The sequence below is a fragment of the Schistocerca americana genome, chromosome 7 (assembly GCF_021461395.2).
Source record: "Schistocerca americana isolate TAMUIC-IGC-003095 chromosome 7, iqSchAmer2.1, whole genome shotgun sequence".
NCBI classification, from domain to species: Eukaryota; Metazoa; Arthropoda; class Insecta; order Orthoptera; family Acrididae; genus Schistocerca; species Schistocerca americana.
The window spans coordinates 142,982,207-143,006,031 of NC_060125.1; the positions used below are offsets into that span (position 1 = coordinate 142,982,207).

General features: G+C 45.9%; 2 protein-coding genes across 5 annotated transcripts in view; one reads left to right on the forward strand and one right to left on the reverse strand.

Annotated features, from left to right (window-relative positions):
* The window catches only part of LOC124622309 (gamma-butyrobetaine dioxygenase-like), an 82,700-nt gene extending 80,315 nt beyond the window's left edge, over positions 1–2,385 (reverse strand). Inside the window, exon 1 of the mRNA XM_047147987.1 lies at positions 2,243–2,385. The gene's annotated coding sequence lies outside the window, so the exon portion shown is untranslated. The remainder of the gene's footprint in view (positions 1–2,242) is intronic.
* Positions 2,386–2,498: 113 nt separating this feature from the next.
* The window catches only part of LOC124622308 (peptidyl-prolyl cis-trans isomerase FKBP4-like), a 156,017-nt gene continuing 134,690 nt past the window's right edge, over positions 2,499–23,825 (forward strand). The window contains exons 1-2 of one of the 4 annotated variants that reach the window (XM_047147983.1): positions 2,499–2,744; positions 2,942–3,187. In XM_047147983.1, coding sequence (XP_047003939.1) covers positions 2,944–3,187 — 244 coding nt within the window. In that variant the 5' untranslated portion in view covers positions 2,499–2,744; positions 2,942–2,943. Of the gene's footprint in view, positions 2,754–2,941; positions 3,188–23,825 lie in introns of all 4 variants that reach the window. The other 3 variants (XM_047147982.1, XM_047147985.1, XM_047147986.1) reach the window with 3 other exon arrangements.

Sequence of the window (23,825 nt, forward strand, 5' to 3'; positions counted from 1 at the left end):
ACATTTGCTTAATAAGGCAAGGGTTAAAAATCTGAAGTAGATTGGTCAAGCACTTTCAGAGATTTTTTTAGTAATAACATCAAACAATGTCATGTCTTTATCTCTACATCAACAGTGGAAAATCCAAGATGGATGCAACAATATTATGAAAAGGATAGTTGCTACATCTACATCTATACTCTGCAAACCACCCTGAGGTGCATGGCAGAAGGTATGTCCCATTATACTAGTTATTAGGGTTTCTTCCTGTTCCATGCATGTATGGAGCATGGAAAGAATGAATGTTTGAATGCATCTGTACACGCAGTAATTATTCTAATCTTATCCTCATAATGTGTATGTGAGTGATACATAGGGGGTTGTAGTATATTCCTAGAGTAATCATTTAAAGCCAGTGCTTGAAACTTATAAACAGACTTAGTTTATGTCTATCTTCAAGAGTCTTCCACATCAGTTCCTTCAGTATGTCTGTCTCTCTCTCCCACAGATTAAACGAACCTGTGACCATTCATGCTGCCCTTCTCTATATACATTCAACATCTCTGTTAGTCCTATCTGATATTAGTCCCACTCTCTTGAGCAATGTCCTAGAACCAGTTGCACGAGAGATTTGTAAGCAATTTCCTTTGTAGACTGATTGCACTCCTCCAGTATTCTACCAATAAATCGAAGTCTACCAGCTGTTTAACATGACTGAACCTATGTGATCATTCTGTTTCATATCCCTACAAAGTGTTACATGCAAGTATTTGTAAGAGTCAGTTGATTCCAACAGTGATACTACATTTTTCTGTTTTCTGAAGTGCAAAATTTTACATTTCTGAACATTTAACAACTGCAATAATAGAAGTAGAAATAATTTTTGTGTAGACTATGTATTCCTTCTTTGGGTTCAGAATGGTGATTTATATTCTGGTGCAAAAGTCTCTAACAGGTTGCCAGTGGACATCAGGCTGGAAAATGGAAAACTCAACACAAAGTAAAAGACTCTCTCTCCAGCCACTCCTTCCCCAATATTTTTCAATACTTGGCCTCAAGAAGGTAAACTCTGCCCCTAACTCTAAATATCAGTATCAGGTAGATCTCGATTTTGCCAGCTTACAGACAGCTAATACCATTTTATGTAAAGTGTAGGAAAGGTTCTCATAGGGAATGTGGCAGTAATATATTTTATGGAGAAAGACAGGAAGGAATATACAGAAACAAATTTTGTCATCAATATCTTCAATCGTCAGAATGCTGAAATAATGGAAAAACTCTTAAAATATACCGACTGGTCATTACATAGAATGATACTGATGCTGCTGCTGCTTTCTCTCTCTCTCTCTTTTTTTTTTTTTTTTTTTTTTTAAAAAAAAGTGTCTAGGATAGACATGGTCCTACAAAGTGAGGCTGACATAGTGTAACACAGAGAAGACTAGTGAGTGCAGGGTGTACATTGCAAAAGTGAAATGGTTAAAGATTAAAATTGTGAAGATGAGTAATTTCATTTGGACACAAAAGTGTGATTATTCATGCCTTTTATCTCATCCAGCTTATGTTAGGGACAGCTTGGATTTGATGTTGAGTACTCATCTATGAGTGATTAAGTTTTGACTGCATTAGATATGATTTACATTACATGTATACATGTAACTGAAATTTTGTATGTCCTGGCTACATCTATAGAGGAATAACACATAAAGATAAAATATTTTATTTGAAATATTCGACAATAACAGCACTTTTTTGAAAGTGTTGGTTTTTCCCCTAACATACAAGTATAATGTAATATAAAGGGAGAGGATATCTGTTTGTGTCGATTAGTACTAGTCACAATTTGCTGACAGTTTACTTTACAAAAGTAGCCACACCCCTGAAGGCTCTTCTTTATGATGAGATGGGCGGTACACAAAGTGGGAATGATGAATAACAGGCAAAATCTACACGATCTCGCATCGTAAACCGCAACAATTCCAGAGAGGTAATAAAAAATTAACTACACGTCAATTTATGGTTTGTTGCTTACTATAAGAACTTAAAGCTCTTAAATTCTAGTGGCCTGCATCCACATTAAACCTAATAATTCAGTAATTATTTATCAACATCACAGAAAAAAATGCTCTTCTGAAAGCCTTTCAGGAATAATATTTCTCGAGCGAACAGCTGTTTTGTGGCACAGACAGTTACCGGTATCCGAATTACATTCACATAATTCTAAATTTTATGCTCGTAATAAGTAATGAATTCCTGTAGACATTACCCGAAAAACAATTTTCAGATCGTGTAGCTCAGTGTTTACGTAAGCGCATAGCTCAACTTCAGTTACAGTTATCATTCACCGTCAGCCGGTAAACAACGATTAGACAGTTCGTCAGGATCCCAACTTACGCTGGGTCACTGCTAGCTGCTACCCAACTGCAGAACACAACAAAAATTAACGTTTCCTGCACGAAAATAATCGAAGAGGCAGATTTAGCTGTTGTTATTAATAATAAATCTATTTAAAGTCATAAATAATTTAATTTTGAAAGTCTAAATGATAAGAAAGCGTTTTAATCAACAGTTAACGATTTGTTTTGAATTGTGAATGGTTGGCATCGTTTGTCGCGAAAATTCTGGAAACAGAAACAGTGTAGCAGAGCTCAGTATCGCAAGACGCAGAAAGTTCGAAGGACGTGAGGCGATATTACGCCTTGGCTGGCTCATTTATTAATTCATCGGGACTGTTTCGCTTTGTTATTACGCAAGTTTGAGACGTTAAAGTACCTGAAGTAAGGATTTGTTTTGATTTCGTTGTAACAAGCATTTGTTTTGGAATAGTGCTCTGTGTGTGTACCTTACAGTTGATTATTATTTTGCCGGTGAAGAAAAATAATTTGTTTCGTTGTTCATCAGAACGAGTGTGTGGCCGATCATTGTACAGTTAGTTTTTTTCTGTGTAATATATATTCTCTTGCAGAAATGACTGTTGAGGCAATGGAAACATCGGAGTGTAAACCGCATGTGCCAGGGCCGAACGCGGTTGATATATCACCAAAAAAAGACAATGGAATTCTTAAGGAAATTATTAAAGAAGGAACTGGTTCTGAAACACCAGCTCCTGGAAGTAAAGTTTTTGTGCACTATATTGGCACTTTAACTGATGGAACTAAGTTCGATTCAAGCAGGGACAGAGGAGAACCTTTTGACTTCCAGTTGGGGAAAGGTAGGATGGCTTGTGAGTAGCAGTCACAATAGCGTACATTAACTTTGAGTAACCCAGTAAAAGTTATTGCTTTGCAAAACTAGAGAAACTTTGCAGGAAATTTCACTTTTCACTCCTAAATTATTTGCATTCTTTCAGAACTTTCTTTACTTTATTTATACTGTCTGGTCTTGATGTGAATTGCACAACAGCATTGTTACTACACGTGGAGATGTTGCCAAGATAATGTGGTGGTGGTCCATCAGGTGTGTTACATGCTTTTAGTGAATTTGAACTCGATCTCATTATAATTATGTCGAATACTATTCCTGTTAAGATTCCTCAATCAGGTACGCCATCCTTGAAAAATATGTTTGTGTATGAACAGTAATAGATTAGTTTTGTTTTTGTTGGGAGACATGTGGCGAATTTATTTAATGTAGGAGACCAACAGGGGCATGGGGTGATAGGTAATGTAAGTTGATGGATCTCTTTCTGGTACGCTAAGAGAAATGGTGCACATGGCAATCATGTTGTGCATCTTTTCATTTTTGGGACTGTTACTTCGAGTGGGGATTCTGCTGATGCATTTCATGTGTTGACAACTGTAGAGTGCATGTTTTAACTTCAATCAATTAAGAATATATAGCAGAAGTGTCTGAATGAGCTTACCTGGGTTAGTTTCTTAAATGTGGCAGGGCTGTAATACTAAAATCACTTTGTTGTGAACCACACCCTGAAGTTTAGTGACTGGGAGACTGGTGCATGAATGAAATCTCTTGATGGTTTCTGCAGGGCTGAAAAATCTGCTGTTTCTCCTGGGGGATACAGCATTATCATAGACACCTTCAGTGTTTGGCAGGACAGTCTGCATGCATCTAAGACGCTGAGGGTTTTGCCAGTGGTAGCATAGCAATCCAAGCCATACATGCCTCAGCAGGGGGCGGGGGGGTTGGCTTACATACAGTGCCCCACAACTGAGGGAACAGAGAGGATTCGTTTTTTCACAGAACAAACCACCAGCCATGATTGCGTATGGGCATGATGACCATGGCTTTCATGAGCTGGCACTGCAAGACTTCTTTTATCGTAAACTCTTGGGCATATTTAAGAACTTCATTGGGCACAGTAGTGGACATAGTGTGTTTCAGAGAACAGGGGCCTGTATCGAGGTGTGCTGTGTGTTGATGGGGTGAGTGGCTGTTGAGATCATAGCATGTGCTGGGAAATGCCTGGGGCACCTAGCACAGCCACCTCCCCCCATCCCACCCCTCTCTGCCCCCCCCTCCTCCCCCCAATTGTATAAGGCTTGCTCAGACACACAAGGCTCTTTTTGGATCAACATTGGTTTCCCTAGCGGCTCATGGGATACCTGTGTAGCGACCTAAGGTGGGCATACTGTCCTCTAGTACCTAAACCCATCAAACAAAGAGAACTCTGTTGTCTGCTCGAGAAGGTCTCGGAATTATAACAGGATCTAATCTACCATAATGCTTCATTGTATTGAAGAGGGCAGTGGGAACCTTTCTGTATACACGAGACATTGGGGGTATTTCTTGGTGCTTAAAAAGTGTTAAATCTATTTAGTGTTAAACTATGTCATAGTTATTTGCAGAGTAGAGATGTAGATAAAGTAGATATAATTGAACAGTTCTAGTCGAAACAGCCACATCAGGGTATGCAAGACCTTAGGTGACTATCCTGTTCAGGGTGAATTGCAATGCACTCATAATTTCTGTAAAATCGTGGTTTCCTGCTACGATGGAGATGGACCCAGGCAATTATGTGAACAATGGGAAAATATGGCTGTCGTGGAACTGCAGAATTATAGGAAGTGTCAGTGGCACATTGGAAAAAATGTAAAATTTATTCTAATGTTCAAGTCTCTATATTACCTAAACACACTTTTGCAAACTGTGTCCATCTTAAGGTTCAACCATTTGTTACCAACACAAATTTGATTTTCAAAGATCACAGATTTGGTCATATCAGTATGGCGTGCAACTGGAGGGCTACATGTGGAAATTGTGGAGGCTCAGCTCATGAGTTGGGCAACTCTTGTACACTTTAGTCGAAATGTTTAAACTGCACGGGCAGGAAAACCTTCAGATTGGTGATCATCTCCCTTTCTGATGGTGATTTTACTGTCAAGGATATTGAGATCCACATGCAGGTACTGGAGAACAAGGCACTGTCTAACATTCCCTCTGACCTAACAGGTAAATCACCACTGACAAGTGAGGAGGAGGAAGGCAACTGTCATTAATCAGTGGCTCTCACAGAGAGATCTCTGTTCCAGTGGAATGGATACTGATCCCAAGAATTACAGCTCGTGAGAGACTATTCTGCATGTACTTCGTCACTGACACACTTGCATCACCCCTACAGGAAGGGAGATTTTACTGGAGACAGAGCTAATGGTGGAATGGCTGTTTTTGTTGACAGCAGCTACAACGCCTCTCTTGTCCCTCTTACCACAGCCATACAATCACCTTCAGAGCAAGTACTCGTAAAAAATCACATGTTCTTCATATCTTCTATCTCATGGCCCATTGGATGCAGAGGCACTCAAGAACTCTTTCCCACAGTCTCATGCCCGTTGTCTGTCTTCAGTGTACATAATGTGATGTGGGTCTTGGCTACCACATGCTTCAGGCGACAAATTATCGAGCATCTCACCCATTTAAAGTGTATCAGCCTGTTAGGTGACACCCTTTTCTATAACTACAGCGTTAGCATCAGCCATTGACTTGTGTTTCTGCTCCCCACTTATTGCAGACTCAGTTCATTGGGAAGTGGCCACAGGTTTGCACTTCAGTGACACACTTACCATTGCGTATCTGCCTGGTTACTCGGACAGCAGTCAACAGGAGACAGCAAAGACAGATGCTTCAAAGAGCAAATTGATTGTGTTATAGTCAGTAGGTCATCTTTGAACAGCAGGAATGTGCCCAGGAGAAGGGGAATCATGTTACATGCATGGTCCAACAACCTTCCGCTGATTCCATTCTCCATTCTAGCAACCACCTCAGACAACGGCATGTCCCTTGGTGGAACGACAAATGTCTGTCATCAATCGGAGCCTGATGAGCAGCTTTGCAGCAGTTTAAACACTATACAACTACAGAAAATCACTGTGGCTTCATGTCTGTGAGAACACAAATGAGGCGATTGGTAAAGGAACGGAAAAAGAGCTCCTGGGAGAAATATCAGAATTCTGTTAATCGGTCAACTTCCACTGCACAAGTTTGGGACTCAAGAAGACGGATTGCAGGCAAGAGCAGTACACCTTGCCTTACAGTATTGTTGAGAAATTGAGTCTGGTAGTGTTGAGAAATAGAGCCTTTTTGGATGCTCCTAAAGACATGGCTCAGGTTACAGCTGAAACTTTTTATACTGTCACTGCATGTTCTGAATAAACTCATGAGTTTCAGAGGTTGTTTAGGACTACGGACATAGGAGGCTCTGCCCCTTCTCATATAATGAGGTGATCTGCAATCTTCCATTTTCGATGTGGAAACTGGAATTAGCTCTGTCTACAGCCAGAGTCACTATTCCACAACCTGACCAGATTCATTATACTGTACGGTCATATGTGCCCTGGAGCCAAAGACAAGCTCATATCTTGTTTCAGTCAGATCTGGTTTGATCACAGTACCCCATCACTTGGAAGGAAGCAATATTAATACCTTTACGGAAACCAGGCAAAGATCTTGCCAAAGCTACCAGTGTGCAGCCCTTATGAGTTGTATGGGTAGTCCTCCTGAGCATATGGTCAACACCACCTCATGTGGCATCTAGACTCCTGGGGCCACCTGTGCTGCCCACATTGTGGTTTCAGACACTTCCAGTCTCCATTCTTGACAGCTTAATTCTACTGGTGATGGCAATAGAGGAGTCTTCTTATGCCACAACCATTTAGTCAATGTGTTTTTTACACTTGAAAAGACATATGACATGACTTGGAGATACAACATCCTTCGCCAGTGTCTGGTGTGGGGACTACGTGGACATCTGCCACTTCTTCCTTGATGGTGGACGCTTTCTATTTCTCACTGGTGATTTCCTTCCTGAGTGCTTTGTTTAGAGTCCCTCAAGGCAGTGTACTGTGTGTCACACTCTGTGCAATCGCTATTAGTGGCATTTTCTCTGTAGTCAGAAGCCCAGTTAAAAGTTCTTCATTTGTGAATCACTTTACGATCTTCAAATCTTCTTCCAATCTGGTGATGATGACAAGGTGACTTCACCTAACCATAATTATGCTGGAAAGTTGGACCAGTAAAACTGGTTTTAGTTTCTCACATTAGAAGATTGTTTTGGTGAACTTTAACTGTGCTTGTTGTAGTTTTTACCCACTAGAGCTCACAATGTCGCACCCTATTTTAAATTTCAAGTTCAGTGTGCTGGTTTTGGGCCTATTTTTTGACTACTACCGGGAAGTGGTCTTTTGCTGGCCACCTGGACACATTGGGATACAGAGAAATGGCTTAGCCAACAAAGCAGCCAAAGAAGCATGTCGAGATAGTGTTGTATATCGATGTGCCATCCCCTTGTCCACTGTTATTTCATTATCTGACAGAAGAATTGTGCGTCAGGTGGAGATCGAATGGCTGGAAGTGGTGGACACCAAACTATTGTTAGCCAAGTCAACTACACAGCCATGGCCGACTTCAGGTTATTCACTAAGGGAATTGGGTACTACTCACCACACTCCCTCAAGGTAGTGTGTTATGTGTCACACTGCGCAGAAGATGTACCCTTTCGACACGTGGTTTCCTCCTCTGGCAGGAGGATCCACCACTCTGTAAAGTTTGTGGTACTACTTTAGGTTCCACATATATTGGCAACATCTGTTTTATACACTAGCATCAGGACAGTCCTCAATTTGGGAGGAGATCTGCGCACCATCCTCGCTGGCACTTACACCAGTATCACATGGGTTTTGAAATTTAATGAGCTTTCAGGCCTCATCTCTAAAGTGGTGGGGAGGGAAGGTGGACTTGAGTTATAAACAACTCCGTTTGTGGAGATAGCCGTCGTGTACATCTGCCCCTCCTACCCCTCCCCACCCAACTCTCCGCCAAGTTTGTTAGGACGCTGATGACCATACTGTTGAGCATCCCACATCCAACATCATCATCAAATCTTGTTGAGAAGGGCATAAGGTGCTCTAATGTCTTGCATCTGGATGAGCACTGCTGGCAAAAGTGTGTTCCTCAGGGTTCTACATGTACATCCATACTCTGCGAGCCACCTGACGTTGTGTGGCGGAGGTTACCTTGAGTACCTCTATCGGTTTTTCCTTCTGTTCCAGTCTCGTATTGTTTGTGGGAAGAAAGAATGTCGGTATGCCTCTGTGTGGGCTCTAATCTCTCTGACCCCCAGGCGCTCAGCATTCATTTTCTGTGTACGGGCTTGGCGACCCCGGGGTCCTGAGCTGGGGACTGGTCAGCGCCGCCAGTCTCCTGTCGCCGTAACCCCCAGGTGTGCTTCAGCGACCACCATATGGTGCGGCGGTGGAAGGTTGTGTGCTACGGGGAATGGTAATCTTGGCTTGACCGCCTGGATTGTGAGGAAGGTAAACCTCTATAAAAACCCCTCAATCTTACGGTGTGCTGCGTGCCTATAAGGTGCATGGCTGTTGGGGTGGAACAGTCGCAAGCGGGCAACCTCTGGGGCACCTGCCGCACTCCAGTTGTATAAGGCTTACCTAGGCATGCGGGGCTCTGTCTAGGTGGATTTCTAGTTCCCTAGCTGCTCGTGGGACCGAGATGGATCCTTCGAAATCCTCTTTTCCTCCTCCCAGCGGGAATGGTGGGCCTCTGGAAGGTTCTAACACCCAGTCTCTGAAGAGGGCTTGTGCAGTCAGTCCCTCTGACTGCAGCACATCTTTGACAAGTCAAGTCTTTAGTAACAGAATGCATTCTGGTAATCAGAACGTGTTTCTCATTGTAAAACGGAAGGAGGGTAGTTTTGAGAAGGTTTCGCCCTTCTATATACAAAAGGGTTTGGAGGGCATCTGTGGCTCGTTAAAATCAGTGAAGCGTTTGCGTAATGGGACCTTGCTAGTGTAAACTTCCACTTCCCAGCAAGCAACTAACCTCCAAGCTGCTAAATGCCTTGGGGAGTATGCCATAGACACTGAACTGCACACCACCTTGATTTATAGCAAAGGTGTTGTGACATGCCGGGATGTAGTCGACATAGCCAAAGACGAACTGCAACGTGAGTGGGCTCCAGAAGGTATCGTTGATGTCCAACATATCATGAAGAGGGTTGATGGCAATCTTGTGAAATCTGACTCCTTTATTCTGACCTTCAGTAGCACGAAACTTCCAGAAAATATTAAAGCTGGCTTCCTTCGCCTTAGTGAGCGGCCTTATTTCCCGTCCCTAATGCGCTGTTTTAAATGCCAGCGTTTTGGGCATACCACCTTAGGATGTAAAGGCGAAGCGACTTGTGGCAACTGTGGTAAGGCTGCTCATGAAGGAGTTGGTTGCTCGTCTCCAGCCAGATGTATCAATTGCTCTGGAAACCACCCTGTTTGGAGTAGGGACTGCCGAATATTTTTAGAGGAACGCAAAGTTAAGGAAATACAAACAACCCAGCGTATCCCATATGGTGAGGCCAAGAAGATCTTTAAGTCGATGCAACCTCCCACATTTGCTACATCTTTTGCATCCCTGGTTCAAAAGCCTTCTCCAAAATCCAATGCCTCAAAGCAGACAGAGGTGGTGAGTATTGGTACTAATACCTGCAGCTGTCAGTGCACTTGCGATGCAGGCAGTGTTTCAGAGCCGGTAGCCCCTACTCGAACGGCAGACAAGGGTACAGTGGCGAACTTGGGCCAGCCCCTGGCGGCTCCAACAGCTGAGGCAGTTCCGAGGCCCAGTACAGCCATTACCACTGCCACATCGGCTCCCCAAAAGCCCACCAAACCGCAGAAAGCTCCTGTACAGCAGCAACAGTGGGTCAAATCCTGTGGTAAACCGTCTGACCATGTGGATGTTGTTTTACGTGAGGCTTCATCTGACTCTTCCCCAGAGTTGATGGAATACGACGTATGTGTGGGGCAATCGTCTCGCCCCATGCCTGCCCCTCCACCTGCTGCAGTCTCCCCACCCCGTCGGAGAGACAGGATGAAGGTGCTACCCCCATCATAGATGGCTCCCATACTTCAATGGAACTTGCAGGGGTTCAGGAAGCATGTGGAGGAACTTTGTCTACTCTCTCAGGGTAGACCACTGTGTCTCTGACTCCAGGAGACTTATTTCCATCCCTCGTACTCCCCTGAGCTACGATGCTATACACTCCACAAAAAGGACGACCTACGTGGAGAGAGAGCTAGAGGAGGCGTAGGTATTTTCATTAGGACGGACTACCAGTCCTCGCCTCTCTCGCTTACAACGACTTTACAGGCTGTCGCTGTGTCCATGCATGTGCGTCATCCATTGACTGTCTGTTCACTTTACTTGCCCCCACATGACGCACTTGATGAAGTGGCCCTCACCGACCTTCTTACACAGCTCCCCCAGCCATTCATTATTTGTGGTGATTTTAATGCCCACAATGTGCTTTGGGGCTCTGCAATTAGCTGCCCGAGGGGTAGAGCAATTGGGAGGCTTGTCCTGTCATCCTGTGCGTACTTGCCCAATGGAGGACAGAGTACTCATTTCTGCACAGCAACTGGGTCGTTCTCTGCCACTGATCTCTCGCTTTGCTCTCCAGCTCTTGCCACCAGTGCCCACTGGGAAGTGGTCACTGACTTGCACGGCAGTGATCATTTTCCAATCTGGATTCACCTGACAGATGGCGTGGGCCCTGAAAGGAGACCACCACAATGGGTGCTCAGTGGAGCTGACTGGACACTTTATATCCAGTTGGCCCAATTCGAACACTGTGCGAATGTTGAGGTGTGGGTGGATCATATTACCAAAACGGTCCACCACACCGCTGCAGCATCCATTCCACAGGCCACTGGAAGAGGCCACCTGTGCCTTGGTGGAGTGCGGAATGCCGCTCTGCAATCAGGACCAGGCGTGCGGCTCTGTGTTGGTTCAAGTGTTGGCCGACTGCTGAGAATCTTGCAGCCTTTCGGGTGGCAAGGGCAAGATGTCGCCACATTATTCGTGAGAGCAAGAAGAGGTCATGGCAACAGTTCCTGAACACCATTAATCGTTCCACCAAAAAGTTCCATTGTGTGGGAGACCATCAGGAGAATTTATGGCAGAGGAGGAGCTGCCCCATGGCTGCTGTAATGAATAATGGCACTCTCCACACGGATCCGTGAGACATTGCCCAGACTATGGCAGCGTATTTTGCCACAGTTACTGCAACAACCAGTCAGGATCCAGGTTTCCAGCGCCATAGAGCCGTTGCTGAGAGATGTAGTCTGGACTTCCAGTCCACCTCTCATGAAGGTTACAACTGCCAATATTCTATGTAGGAGCTGGATTCTGCATTGTCTGGAGCTCGTGACACATCCCCTGGTCACAACAGGATCCATTACAGTATGCTATGGCACCTCACAATGCTCAACAAAGAAATCCTCCTCGCACTTTTTAATGCCATTTCGGCGTCGGGTCACTTTCCTGACACGTGGCGTGAGGCAGTTTTAATTCCTTTTTTAAAACCTGGGAAAGACCGCACGAGCCCGGGTAGCTACCGTAGTGTTGCCCTCACTAGCTGCATGGGGAAGACCTTGGAGCGGATGGTCAACCGCCGCCTTGTCTGGATGTTAGATTCCCGGCAACTCCTTAGTCGCTTTCTGTGTGGGTTCAGGAGGTTTCGTTCCACCTTCGATAACCTTGCCCTCCTGGAGGCGGCTATACAACAAGCTTTCCTACGCCGTCATCATCTTCTAGGTGTATTTTTCGACATCGAGAAGGCGTACGATACCACTTGGAGGCGTGTCATCCTGAAGCAGCTTCATGAATGTGGTTTTCGTGGTTGTCTTCCTCTTTTTATTCAGTCTTTCCTCTCGCCGCGATATTTTAGATACCGAATTTGTGACGTCCTGTCTGATCGCTTTGAGCAGGAGAACGGTGTCCCTCAGGATAGCGTTTTAAGTGTAACTCTCTTTGCCATCGCTATTAATAGCATTACGTCCGTAGTGAAAAGTTCTGTCCAGTGTTCCTTGTTTGTGGATGATTTCTCTTTGTTTTACTCATCTTCAAGGCTTGCAACGACAACGCGTCAGTTGCAAATTACTATTAGACGTTTGGATGACTGGGCGCAGAAGAGTGGTTTTAAGTTTTCTACCGAGAAGTCTGTATGTGTTCTTTTTAACCGTTCTCGTTCGATTTTAACCTTTCCTGAGTTGAGGATGAAGGACACTATTCTTACTTTTAAAGACACGGTGAGATTTCTGGGGCTCATTTTTGACTCGAAGCTTACGTGGTTACTTCATCTTAAAGACCTGAAACGACGGTCGCTTCAGGCTTTAAGTATTTTAAAATGTCTTAGCCACAGTTCATGGGGAGCTGACAGGACTTGTCTGCTCCAGTTTTACAGGGCGTTTGTGTGATTTCAGCTCGATTATGGGTGCACGGTGTATGGGTCTGCGAGGCCTTCTAATTTAAAGATGTTAGACGTTGTGCACCATGAAGGGCTTCGGTTGGCCACTGGGGCATTCCGAACTAGCCCCATACCAAGCCTCTAGGCTGGTGAACTGCCACTTCATATGTTTAACATTTTAGATGTGCATCACGGTTTCACTGTTGTTTACACTGATGGCTCCAGACAGGTGAATTTCCTTGGCTGTTCTGTGGTGTTCCCTGATCATGTTACCCGGATTCGCCTCCCTGCTGAATATACCGTTTTCGCAGCAGAGCTCCACGCGATCATGAAGGCAGTGGAACAGATTAATCTTGTTCGGGGCGATCGATTTCTTCTCTGCACCGATTCTCTTAGTGCCTTACAATCACTGCAGAACCTGTACCCGACTGAGGAGATGGTCCAGCTGATATATGACCAACTGTACTTCCTCCAACGGCAGGGTAAAGAGGTATCCTTCTGCTGGGTGCCTGGTCATGTCGGAATATGGGGCGACGAACAGGCCGATTGGGCTGCCAAGGAGGCCTGCAGAGAGCAGGATGTGGTCCAGTGTTCTATCCCCTTGCAGTCAGTCATCTCTGCACTCCACAGGAATTGCATGGAGTTGTGGGAGGACGAATGGCTGGCGGTGACGGCCAGTAAACTGCGGTTGGTAAAGTCAACCACTCGGCCGTGGCGTTCCTCCTGCCGGTTGCTTAGGCGGGAAGAGGTGGCTCTCACACGTCTTCGGATCGGGCACTGTCCTCTCACACATAGCTTTTTATTACGGTGGGAGGATCCTCTGTTTTGTGATGCTTGTGGTGTGCGCATCTCTGTCCGGCACATTTTAACAGACTGATTTCTACCGTGATGCAAGGGAAGAAGCACAAGTTGATGGGGATCTGCCTTCTGTTTTAGCTAATGATGAGACGTGTGTGTCTAGGGTTTTTAAGTTTTGTGATGTGTCTGGACATTGGGCTAAACTTTTAGGCTGGAGGTTTTAGTGTATTGCAGAGTGGGTGACTCCTCCCCTTTTTTCCTTGCGGTCAGCCAGCCACTTCCATCTGCTACATTGTTTTAGCTCCCTCTACCATTTTCTTCCTGTGTTGTCCATGTTTTACTGCTGACACTGTGCTTCATCCCACGCTTCGGTGTGGGTGAGCACATATTTTTCAACGATTGTTCCCCATGTTTTATGTTCCGTTTTATATTCCTGTTCTGGGATTTTTCTTGACACCCGTCTCACTATGTTGCTGAACGGGCACTGAAGATCTTGCTGTCGTGCGCCCAAAAAACCCCTCTACTACTAATCTCTCTGATTTTATCCTCATGGTCTCTTCGTGAGATATACGTAGGAGGGAGCAATATACTACTTGACTCTTCGGTGAAGGTATGTTCTCGAAACTTAAACAAAAGCCCGTACCGAGCTACTGAGCGTGTCTCTTGCAGAGTCTTCCACTGGAGTTTATCTATCATATCTGTAATGCTTTACAGATTACTAAATGATCCTGTAATGAAGCACGCTACTCTCCGTTGGATCTTCTTGATCTCTTCTATCAACCCTATTTGGTACGGATCCCACACCGGCGAGCAGTAATCAAACAGTGGGTGAACAAGTGTTCTGTAACCTACTTCCTTTGTTTTCGGACTGCATTTCCTTAGGATTCTTCCAATGAATCTCAGTCTGGCATCTGATTTACCGATGATTAATTTTATATGGTCATTCAATTTTAAATCACTCCTAATGCCTACTCCCAGATAATTTATGGAATTAACTGCTTCCAGTTGCTGACCTGCTATATTGTAGCTAAATGATAAAGGATCTTTCTTTCTATGTACTTGCAGTGCATTACACTTGCCTACATTGAGATTCAGTTGCCATTCCCTGCACCATGCGCCAATTCATGTCAGATCCTCCTGCATTTCAGTACAATTTTCCATTGTTACAACCTCTCGATATACTACAGCATCATCCGCAAAAAGCCTCAGCGAATTTCCAGTGTTATCCACAAGGTCATTTATATATATTGTGAATAGCAACCGTCCTGCGGCACACCTGAAATCACTCTTACGTCAGAAGACTTCTCTCCATTGAGAATGACATGCTGCATTCCGTTATCTAGGAACTGTTCCATCTAATCACACAATGGGTCTGATAGTCCATCTGCTCTTACTTTGTTCATTAAACGACTGTAGGGAACTGTATCAAACGCCTTGCGGAAGTCTAGAAACACGGCATCTACTGGGGAACCCGTGTCTATGACCCTCTTAGTTTCGTGGACGAATGGCACGAGCTTGGTTTCACACGATCGTCTTTTTCGGAACCCATGCTAATTCCTACAGAGTAGATTTCTAGTTTCCAGAAAAGTCATTATACTCAAACATAATATGTGTTCCAAAATTCTACAACTGATCGACGTTAGAGATATAGGTCTGCACATCTGTTTGACGTCCCTTCTTGAAAATGGGGATGACCTGTGCCCTTTTCCAATCTTTTGGAATGCTACGCTCTTCTAGCGACCTACGGTACACCGCTGCAAGAAGGGGGGTGGGGGGGGGGTTAGTTCCTTCGCGTACTCTGTGTGAAATCGAACTGGTCTCCCATCAGGTCCAGCATCCTTTCCTCTTTCAAGCGATTTTAACTGTTTTTCTATCCCTCTCTCATCTATTTCGATATCTACCGTTTTGTCATTGTTGCAACAATGTAGAGGAGGAACTACAGTGCTGTCTTCCTCTGTGAAATGGCTTTGGAAAAAGACATTTAGTATTTCAGCCTTTAGTCTGTCATCCTCTGTTTCAGTACCATTTTGGTCAGGGTGTGTCTGAACATTTTGTTTTGATCCACCTACCGCTTTGACACAAGACCAAAATTTCTTCAGATTTTCTGTCAAGTCAGTACATAGAACCTTATTTTGGAATTCGCTGAACACGTCTTGCATAGCCCTCCTCACACTACATTTCAATTTGTGTAATTTTTGTTTGTCTGCAAGGTTTTGGCTATGTTTATGTTTGCTGTGGATTTCCCTTTGCTTCCGTAGCAGTTATTGTGCTTTCTGGTGGTTTATGAAGGTAATAGGGAAAATGTATGTGCCCTAGCTGATAGGTAAAATGTTTGCCTGATATTTCTCTATCCCTTGATGTTATTTCTGCTCATGAATCTATATTTCTCTTCCATGGCAAAGTTTTGTGTCTGTTAAGTGTGATGCTTAGTTTTGACAAAGCCATTTTTGTTGTGTAAGCTTTTGGTTTCTCTATTGGTATTGGTCTTTTAACTTGAACTCCATTAGTCAACTGATGTTTTGGATACTGCCTGTCGTTAGTTTTCATGATTTTTAGATCTGTGTAATGGTATCGCCTTTTGGCTGATGTCCTTTGGATTTTGTATCAGTATCCGTTATTTGACCTGTATAGGCCATGACAATCACAGTTTGTGTCTCTAATTGTGTGTTTTTTGCTTTTTGGAACAAATGTTCTACCATGTCTGTATTATTGTTTCATTTTGCATATTTTACTGTCGTCATGATCATGCTGCTCTTATTTCAGGTTTTAATTTGTCCCTGCCCAGAACTGCTATTTACCCACAGAAGTCCCATTAGCTTCAATATTTATTATTAAGAATTTGTTTGATTCTATGATGCTTACACTTTTTGTGCCATGGAAACGTATAATGCTGTTAGATCCACAACTTGGCTTGTGCTGTTTTGCAGTGGATGACAGTAGCAGTAAGGATTGTTGCAGATTGTAGATGGTGTCACACGATAAACTTAGTCTTTTGTAAACATAGTACCATAAAATATCACTTGATTTGTGATTGCGTCTCAATTGAATATTTCAGCTTTCAGACCAGTTCTTGTCATTTGTGGGAAGTTTTAATTTTCTGCTTTAATGTGAAGAAATCTGTGGCTGAGGCTCATAAAATGCTGGGTAGGGCCTAGTGTGACACACCCTGTTTGTGAAAGAACTTGCAGAGAATAGTTTAAACACACAAAGAATGGTGAATTTTACTTTGAAGACCAGCATGGTGTTGGAAGAGGTTTTTGATGCCACTGAAACTAATGGAAACAGTCAAAGGAGATTGTTATCGCAAGCAGTTGATGCATTTGTGACAGTGCTCGACCCTGTGTCACAAAACCCATCAAAACATACCTGGAACGTAGAAATGCAGGGTGGCGATTCTTCGGCAAAATCTGGAATTCTCAGGGAATTAAATTTTATCTGGAAAATTTGGGAAATTTCAGGGATTTCATAAAATTTAATTTGAAATGCAAACATAGATAATGCTGGAGAGTTACAAATATCAGTTGAGAATATAAATTCCTGTAACCAAACAAACAGTTGAAAGTCCAGGTTCGAATATCAACTATTATTAAAAGCATAGATTGCTACTCACTGTAGAGATGGCACTGAGTTGCGAACAGTCACAGCAAAAATACTGTTACAGACTAAGCTTTTGGCCAAAGTGTTCTCCATAAAAGAAAGGAAAACATACATTCACACAAGCAGGCACACCTCGTGCACATATGACTGTGGTCTTTGGCCACTTTAGCCATGTAGGAACTGGTATCTTACACGACCAGGAGACACTGATCGACCAGCCGAGGGCGCCGACAGTGAGTCACTGAAAGTCACAAAATGCAACACGAGGGCTGAACAACTAGACAATAAGACAGAATGACAAGTCTGGAGTGTAAACCAAACGAGATCTGAGATGTAGCAGTATCTGGAACGAAGCAATGATGCTTACGAGGTACGATACTAGAGCAGTCACAAGATGGCAGGTGTGGGCCCCTGCACTGCTAGTTTTATAGCACAGCTGGATGGGAGGGTGCGGCCCACGCCTACAACTGAGGGGCATCAACAGCACTCACAAGTATTAGGAGTACTGTCTAGTGGTTTTTGTGTATATCTACATGTTTTGACAGGATTTCGAACTCAACAGGCCAGGATAACTTCTCTCCGGGTGCTGCTCCCCCTCCCCAGCTGAAGAAAGGCCCCGTTGTGTGGTACACACTGGTGATTGCTTCCCCCACCCCCTCCCCCACCATCCATGGGATCCCTCCTCGTGGCATCTCACAGGCTGGAAGCCTGCTACCACCACAACTCTGCCATGAGATGCACTGTTTCTGTGCGTTCAAGGACATTTGCTCTCTTTTGATCCCAGATCTTGCAGAAGCATGCTCTCCCTCTGTGCCCTGCCCTCCTTGTCCTCTGAAAGAGGAGAAGAAAGTCCCAGGACAAGCCCCCCCCCCCCTCCCCCCCCTCTCAGTGCCTCCGGATGTGCCATCTCCCCTTTCACAACCTGAGTCTGATCTCTTATTGATGGGTGTCACCCCATTCATGTCAGCGACAATCGCTGACAGAGTAGCATGACCTCCACTCAGCTTCTTTACATCTAACCAGTGGAATTGCAACAGATATTATCATCACTTACTGCAAATACAATGCCTTGTTTCCTCTTATTCTGCATTCTGTCTTGCTCTTCAAGAAACACACTTCCATAATATGCCAACCTGGAAGAAATAGCAGCACGAATGTGAATGACCCCAGCAATCACTATTTGCAATGTCTTATCTCCTTGCAGGTAGACCACTTTCTTATGTTGAACTCGCTACCTTAATACAGCAACTTCTGCCTCGTATCTCCTCCTCAAGGACTTCAGTGCATACCACCCCCTGTATGGGAGTGCCCTTTCAACAGGTAGGGGTCTTATATTGACCAACTTATTACAGACTTTGATTTGTGTCGCCCCAATAATGGTTCCCCCAACCACATCACTGCCTTTCATGGCATCTTTTCTGCTATTGATCTCATGATTTCCTCCCCTGCTTTTGTGGCTTTCCTGCGTTGGTCACCGCATGACTGTCTTTGTGAGTGACCACTTTCCAGTGATTTTATTGTTCCCCTGCATCTGCCAGGCACTTTGACATCTCTCTCTCGGAACGTATTGATGTGGTCGTACAAGACATCTCTTACACTATCCTTCATGCCACTGTCATTGCTATCCCCCTACCCACAGGTCTCCCTCTTGTCTGCATGCTAACAACCGCTACATTATTAAGCAGTGTAAAAAGGAATGCTGGGAGCACTGTGTTTCCTCCCTGGGGATGTATGCCTCTTCATCGCAGGTTTGATCCAAGCTCCTTAGCCTTCTGAACCACCAGCGACAATCAGCTGTCCAGGGTCTTATCAGACAGTGTGCTCTGTGTACTGATCCATCGGTCCTTGCAGAACATCTCACAACACGCTTTGCGACAGCATTGGCATCATGCTACCTTTCTCCGGCAGAAGTAATGAATTGAAGAAATCCCCCTCTATTTCAACTCCCACCAGCCCGAAGCCAGTAATGAACACATCACTGAGTGAGAATTCGTGCAGTCTTACCGTTTCTCATGACATAACTGTAGGCCAGATTCCATCCACAACCAGGTGATCGAACACTTTGGACATTATCCAGAGGCAACCTCTCGGAGCCCCCCAGGGGATCCACACCTTTTTTGTGGATACGTGCGTAGCGAGCACGGGGCCCCGAGCTAATGTGGCCTTCCTTCCTTTCCGGGCTGCATACCTTCCCTTTCCGCATCCTTCCCCATCCCCTGTCTTCACCCCCACCCTCACCTCTGGTTCTTTCCTTCACTTTCTCCCCCTCTGGGAGTATGGTTTGCGCCTACGTCCGGAGACGGACGCTTGTAAATGTACCACATTCTTCTTCTTCCTTGCTTGTATGTCTTCTTCCTTCCTTTGTCCTTCTCTTTTCCTTACCTCTTCTCTTTACCCTTTTCTCCGCTGCGGCGTTTGAGACCCCCTCTTCTTTCCTTTCCCTTTCTCTTTCTTCCTCCCTGTGCGTGTCTGAAGGCCGACCCACGCACTTCCATGCGTAGCCGGTGACGGGGTAACGCGTAATTCCCCGCCCCGGGTAGACAGGTAGGACACGTACGTACCCCCTGGTAAAGGCCAGGCCCAGGGAGGGGTGATTACCCGAGCTGATACCTTCCGAAAGTGCCGATTGGTCCCTCCGTCCGTTTGTCGGGAGGTGTGACCTGAGGTGTGAACAATCACCTAAGGCGGGTGTGCCCTCGGTGAGGGCCCCCACAAGGGAGGAGCGCGCCATCGGAGACGCCGGTAATCATGGGGGATTCTTCCGCAATGGTTTCCTCACCTTCCACTATGTCTGCTCACAAACGTAAGTTCACTGAGTCTCAGCCACAGACGGTTCTTCCATTGTTGCCACAGTTCCTTGTTGTTTCTCGGTCTGACGAAGGTCACGACTTTTCCACGGTCAACCCTTTCATTATTCAGAAAGGTGTCGACGCAATTGCGGGTCCTGTAAAGTCTTGTTCCAGATTACGGAATGGTACCCTGTTGTTAGAAACACACAGTGCCCTCCAGGCTCAAAAATTGCTGCGTACTTCTCTGCTCCACACCTTCCCTGTCCGGGTGGAACCGCACCGTACCTTAAATTCCTCGCGTGGAGTCGTTTATACACGCTCCCTCGATGGATTGTCTGACGAAGAAATTCAGCACTACCTGTCTGACCAGGGCGTCACCGCTGTTCATCGGGTTATGAAAAGGGTTGACTCGAACATCATTCCAACCCGCACTGTCTTCTTGACATTTGACAAAGTTCAACTCCCATCAAAAATCAAAGCAGGCTATGAGATAATTTCCGTTCGCCCTTATGTCCCAAACCCTACGCGTTGCTATCGATGTCAGCGGTTCAATCACACCAGCCAGTCCTGTTCCAATCCAGCCAAATGTGTTACGTGTGGCAAGGATGCCCATGAGGGTGCTTGTCCACCTCCATCCCCTCACTGCATCAACTGTATGGGTGACCACGCTGCTTCCTCTCGAGATTGCCCCGTTTTCAAGGATGAAAAGCTCATCCAGGAAATAAGAGTGAAGGAAAAGGTGTCGACCTTTGCTGCTCGAAAGTTACTCACCAGTCGACAGCCCACCGTGCCTCAGAAAGGAAAATACAGCACTGTCCTTGATTCTCCTCGGCCAACAAAGGAGGCAGCCACACAGACTTGCGACCTCACATTTAGTACCACGGTCGTCAGATCGGCCAGCGCAAAGATCGCCCGTTCAACCTCCCCTCTTTCGCCTGCCCACTCTATGGCTCACCCTTCGTCGGGTTCTGCTAAATCTCGAGCCCAAAAGTCAGACGCCAAGTCTTCGAAAAAAGAGCATTCTCGTGAAGAGTTTTTACGTACTGCAACTTCACAACCATCGGTTCCTCCTTCATCTAAACATCATACCTCCAAGAAGGCTACGAAGAAACACAGTTCCTCTCCTTCTCCGCCAAGGCGTGTCCCAACTACAGCACCACCTGGCGGAAATCGCCCTCGGCCATCTTCCGTGTCGCCGAGGCGCACTGCTGGTGGCCGGTCAACTGGCCGATCGTTGGTGGCAGGAGCTGCTCCTGACCAACCTATGGATCAGGATCTTCTGCCTTCGACTGAATGCCATTCCATGCTGTCGGTCGCAAGCTCTGAGCAGTCGTTGAGTTGACAGCGCCCTTGGTCACGTTTCTCCATTTTCTGTTGACCCTATGTCCATTATCCACTGGAATATCCGCGGCATTCGCGCCAATCGGGATGAATTGTCGATCCTCTTACGATCCTACTCGCCGGTCATCTTCTGTCTTCAGGAAACAAAGCTGCGTCCCCATGACCGCTTTGTTCTCCCTCATTTTCAGTCCGTCCGATATGACCTCCCCTCTGTTGAAGGCACTCCAGCCCGTGGAGGACTCATGATTCTGCTCCATGATACTCTCCATTATCACCCAATCCCCTTAAACAGCTCCTTCCAAGCTGTCGCCGTCCGTCTTTCCCTTTCTGGATACACGTTCTCTCTATGTACGGTATACATTCCATCGTCTACACCACTGGCACGAGCTGATCTCCTTCATCTTCTTGATCAGCTTCCACCCCCCTATTTGCTGGTTGGGGACTTCAATGCCCACCACCCGCTTTGGGGATCTCCACATCCTTGTCCACGTGGCTCACTATTGCTAGACGTCTTCCACCAAGCGGATCTAGTCTGCCTCAACACTGGGGTCCCCACATTTTTGTCTGCCTCCACGGCAAATTTATCTCATTTGGACCTTGCGGTCGGTACTGTTCCGCTAGCCCGGCGCTTCGAATGGTTCGCCCTTGATGATACACACTCGAGTGACCACTTTCCATGTGTCCTTCGACTGCAGCCTCAACTGCCATATATGCGCTCGCGACGCTGGAAGTTTGCCCAAGCCGATTGGACACTTTTTTCGTCTCTAGCGACATTCGATGACCGTCGCTTTCCCTGCGTCGACGGTGAGGTCACACATTTTACCGACGTTATTCTCACAGCTGCGGAACGTTCAATACCACGCACCTCCGAATTGCCCCGGCGCCCCGCAGTTCCTTGGTGGAACGAGGCATGCCGTGACGCAATACGTGAGCGGCGACGTGCTCTTCGCATTTTCCGTCACCATCCAACTTTGGCCAACTGTATCCGATATAAGCAGCTCCGTGCGCGATGCCGTCGCGTCATCCGCGATAGCAAGAAGGCAAGCTGGCAATTCTTTATTAGCTCATTTAACACCTTCACTCCCTCCTCGGAAGTTTGGAGTCGGCTTCGACGGTTCTCAGGCGCGCCTAGTTTCTCCCCGGTCTCTGGGCTCACTGTCGCGCATGATACCTTAGTGGACCCCGTCGCAATTTCTAACTCATTGGGTCAGCACTTTGCTGAGATTTCGAGCTCTTCAAATTACCCGCCAGTGTTTCTCCCGAAGAAACGTGCAGCGGAAGTGCGACATCTCGCTTTCTCCTCTCAAAATCGCAAAAGCTACAATACTGTTTTCTCCATGCGCGAACTCCAACATGCACTCTCTTCTTCTCGCTCCTCCGCCCCAGGACCGGATGGTATCCATGTCCAAATGTTGCTGCATTTATCAACCCATAGCCTGCGCTACCTCCTTCGCCTTTATAATCGCATTTGGACTGACAGTACCTTTCCCAGGCGATGGCGGGAAGCTATTGTCGTTCCCGTTCCGAAACCTGGAAAGGACAAACATCTCCCCTCTAGCTATCGCCCCATTTCTCTCACGAGTAGTGTCTGTAAGGTTTTGGAGCGTATGGTGAATTACCGTTTAGCTTGGTGGCTGGAATCCCGCAGTCTTTTAACACCAGCCCAATGCGGATTCCGACAACATCGTTCTGCCGTTGACCATCTTGTTGCTCTCTCCACTTATATCATGAACAATTTCCTCCGGAAACGCCAAACGGTAGCAATATTTTTTGATCTGGAGAGAGCATACGATACCTGTTGGAGGACAGGCATCCTCCGCACACTGTTCTCTTGGGGCTTTCGAGGCCGGCTGCCCCTTTTTCTTCGCGAATTTATGGCAGAGCGCACATTTAGGGTGCGAGTGAACACTACTCTATCCCGTACTTTCTCCCAAGAAAACGGGGTACCCCAGGGCTCCGTGCTGAGTGTTGTACTGTTTGCCATTGCCATTAATCCAATTATGGATTGTCTCCTTCCTGATGTCTCGGGCTCCCTCTTTGTGGACGATTTTGCGATCTACTACAGCTCTCAACGGACCAGCCTTCTTGAAAGACGTCTTCAAGGATGTCTCGATCGCCTCCACTCGTGGAGCATCGATACCGGCTTCCGTTTCTCACCCAGTAAGACCGTTTGTGTTAATTTTTGGCGACGTAAGGAGTTTCTTCCGCCCTCCTTACATCTAGGTCCTGTCAACCTTCCGTTTTCCGACGTCGCTAAATTCTTGGGTCTTATGTTTGACAGAAAACTGTGCTGGTCCTCCCACGTTTCCTATCTTTCGGCTCGCTGTCTGCGTTCCCTTAACACCCTCCGTGTCCTGAATGGCACCTCTTGGGGAGCGGACCGAGTGGTCCTTCTCCGCCTCTATCGCGCCTTAGTGCGCTCGAAATTGGATTATGGAAGCATAGTCTACTCCTCTGCTCGGCCGTCTATTCTTCGGCGTCTCGACTCTATCCACCACCGTGGATTACGTTTAGTGTCTGGAGCTTTTTACACCAGCCCTGTGGAAAGCCTTTATGCTGAGACTGCTGAACCTCCGCTATCCAATCGGCGGGCAGTCCTTCTGAGTCGTTATGCTAGC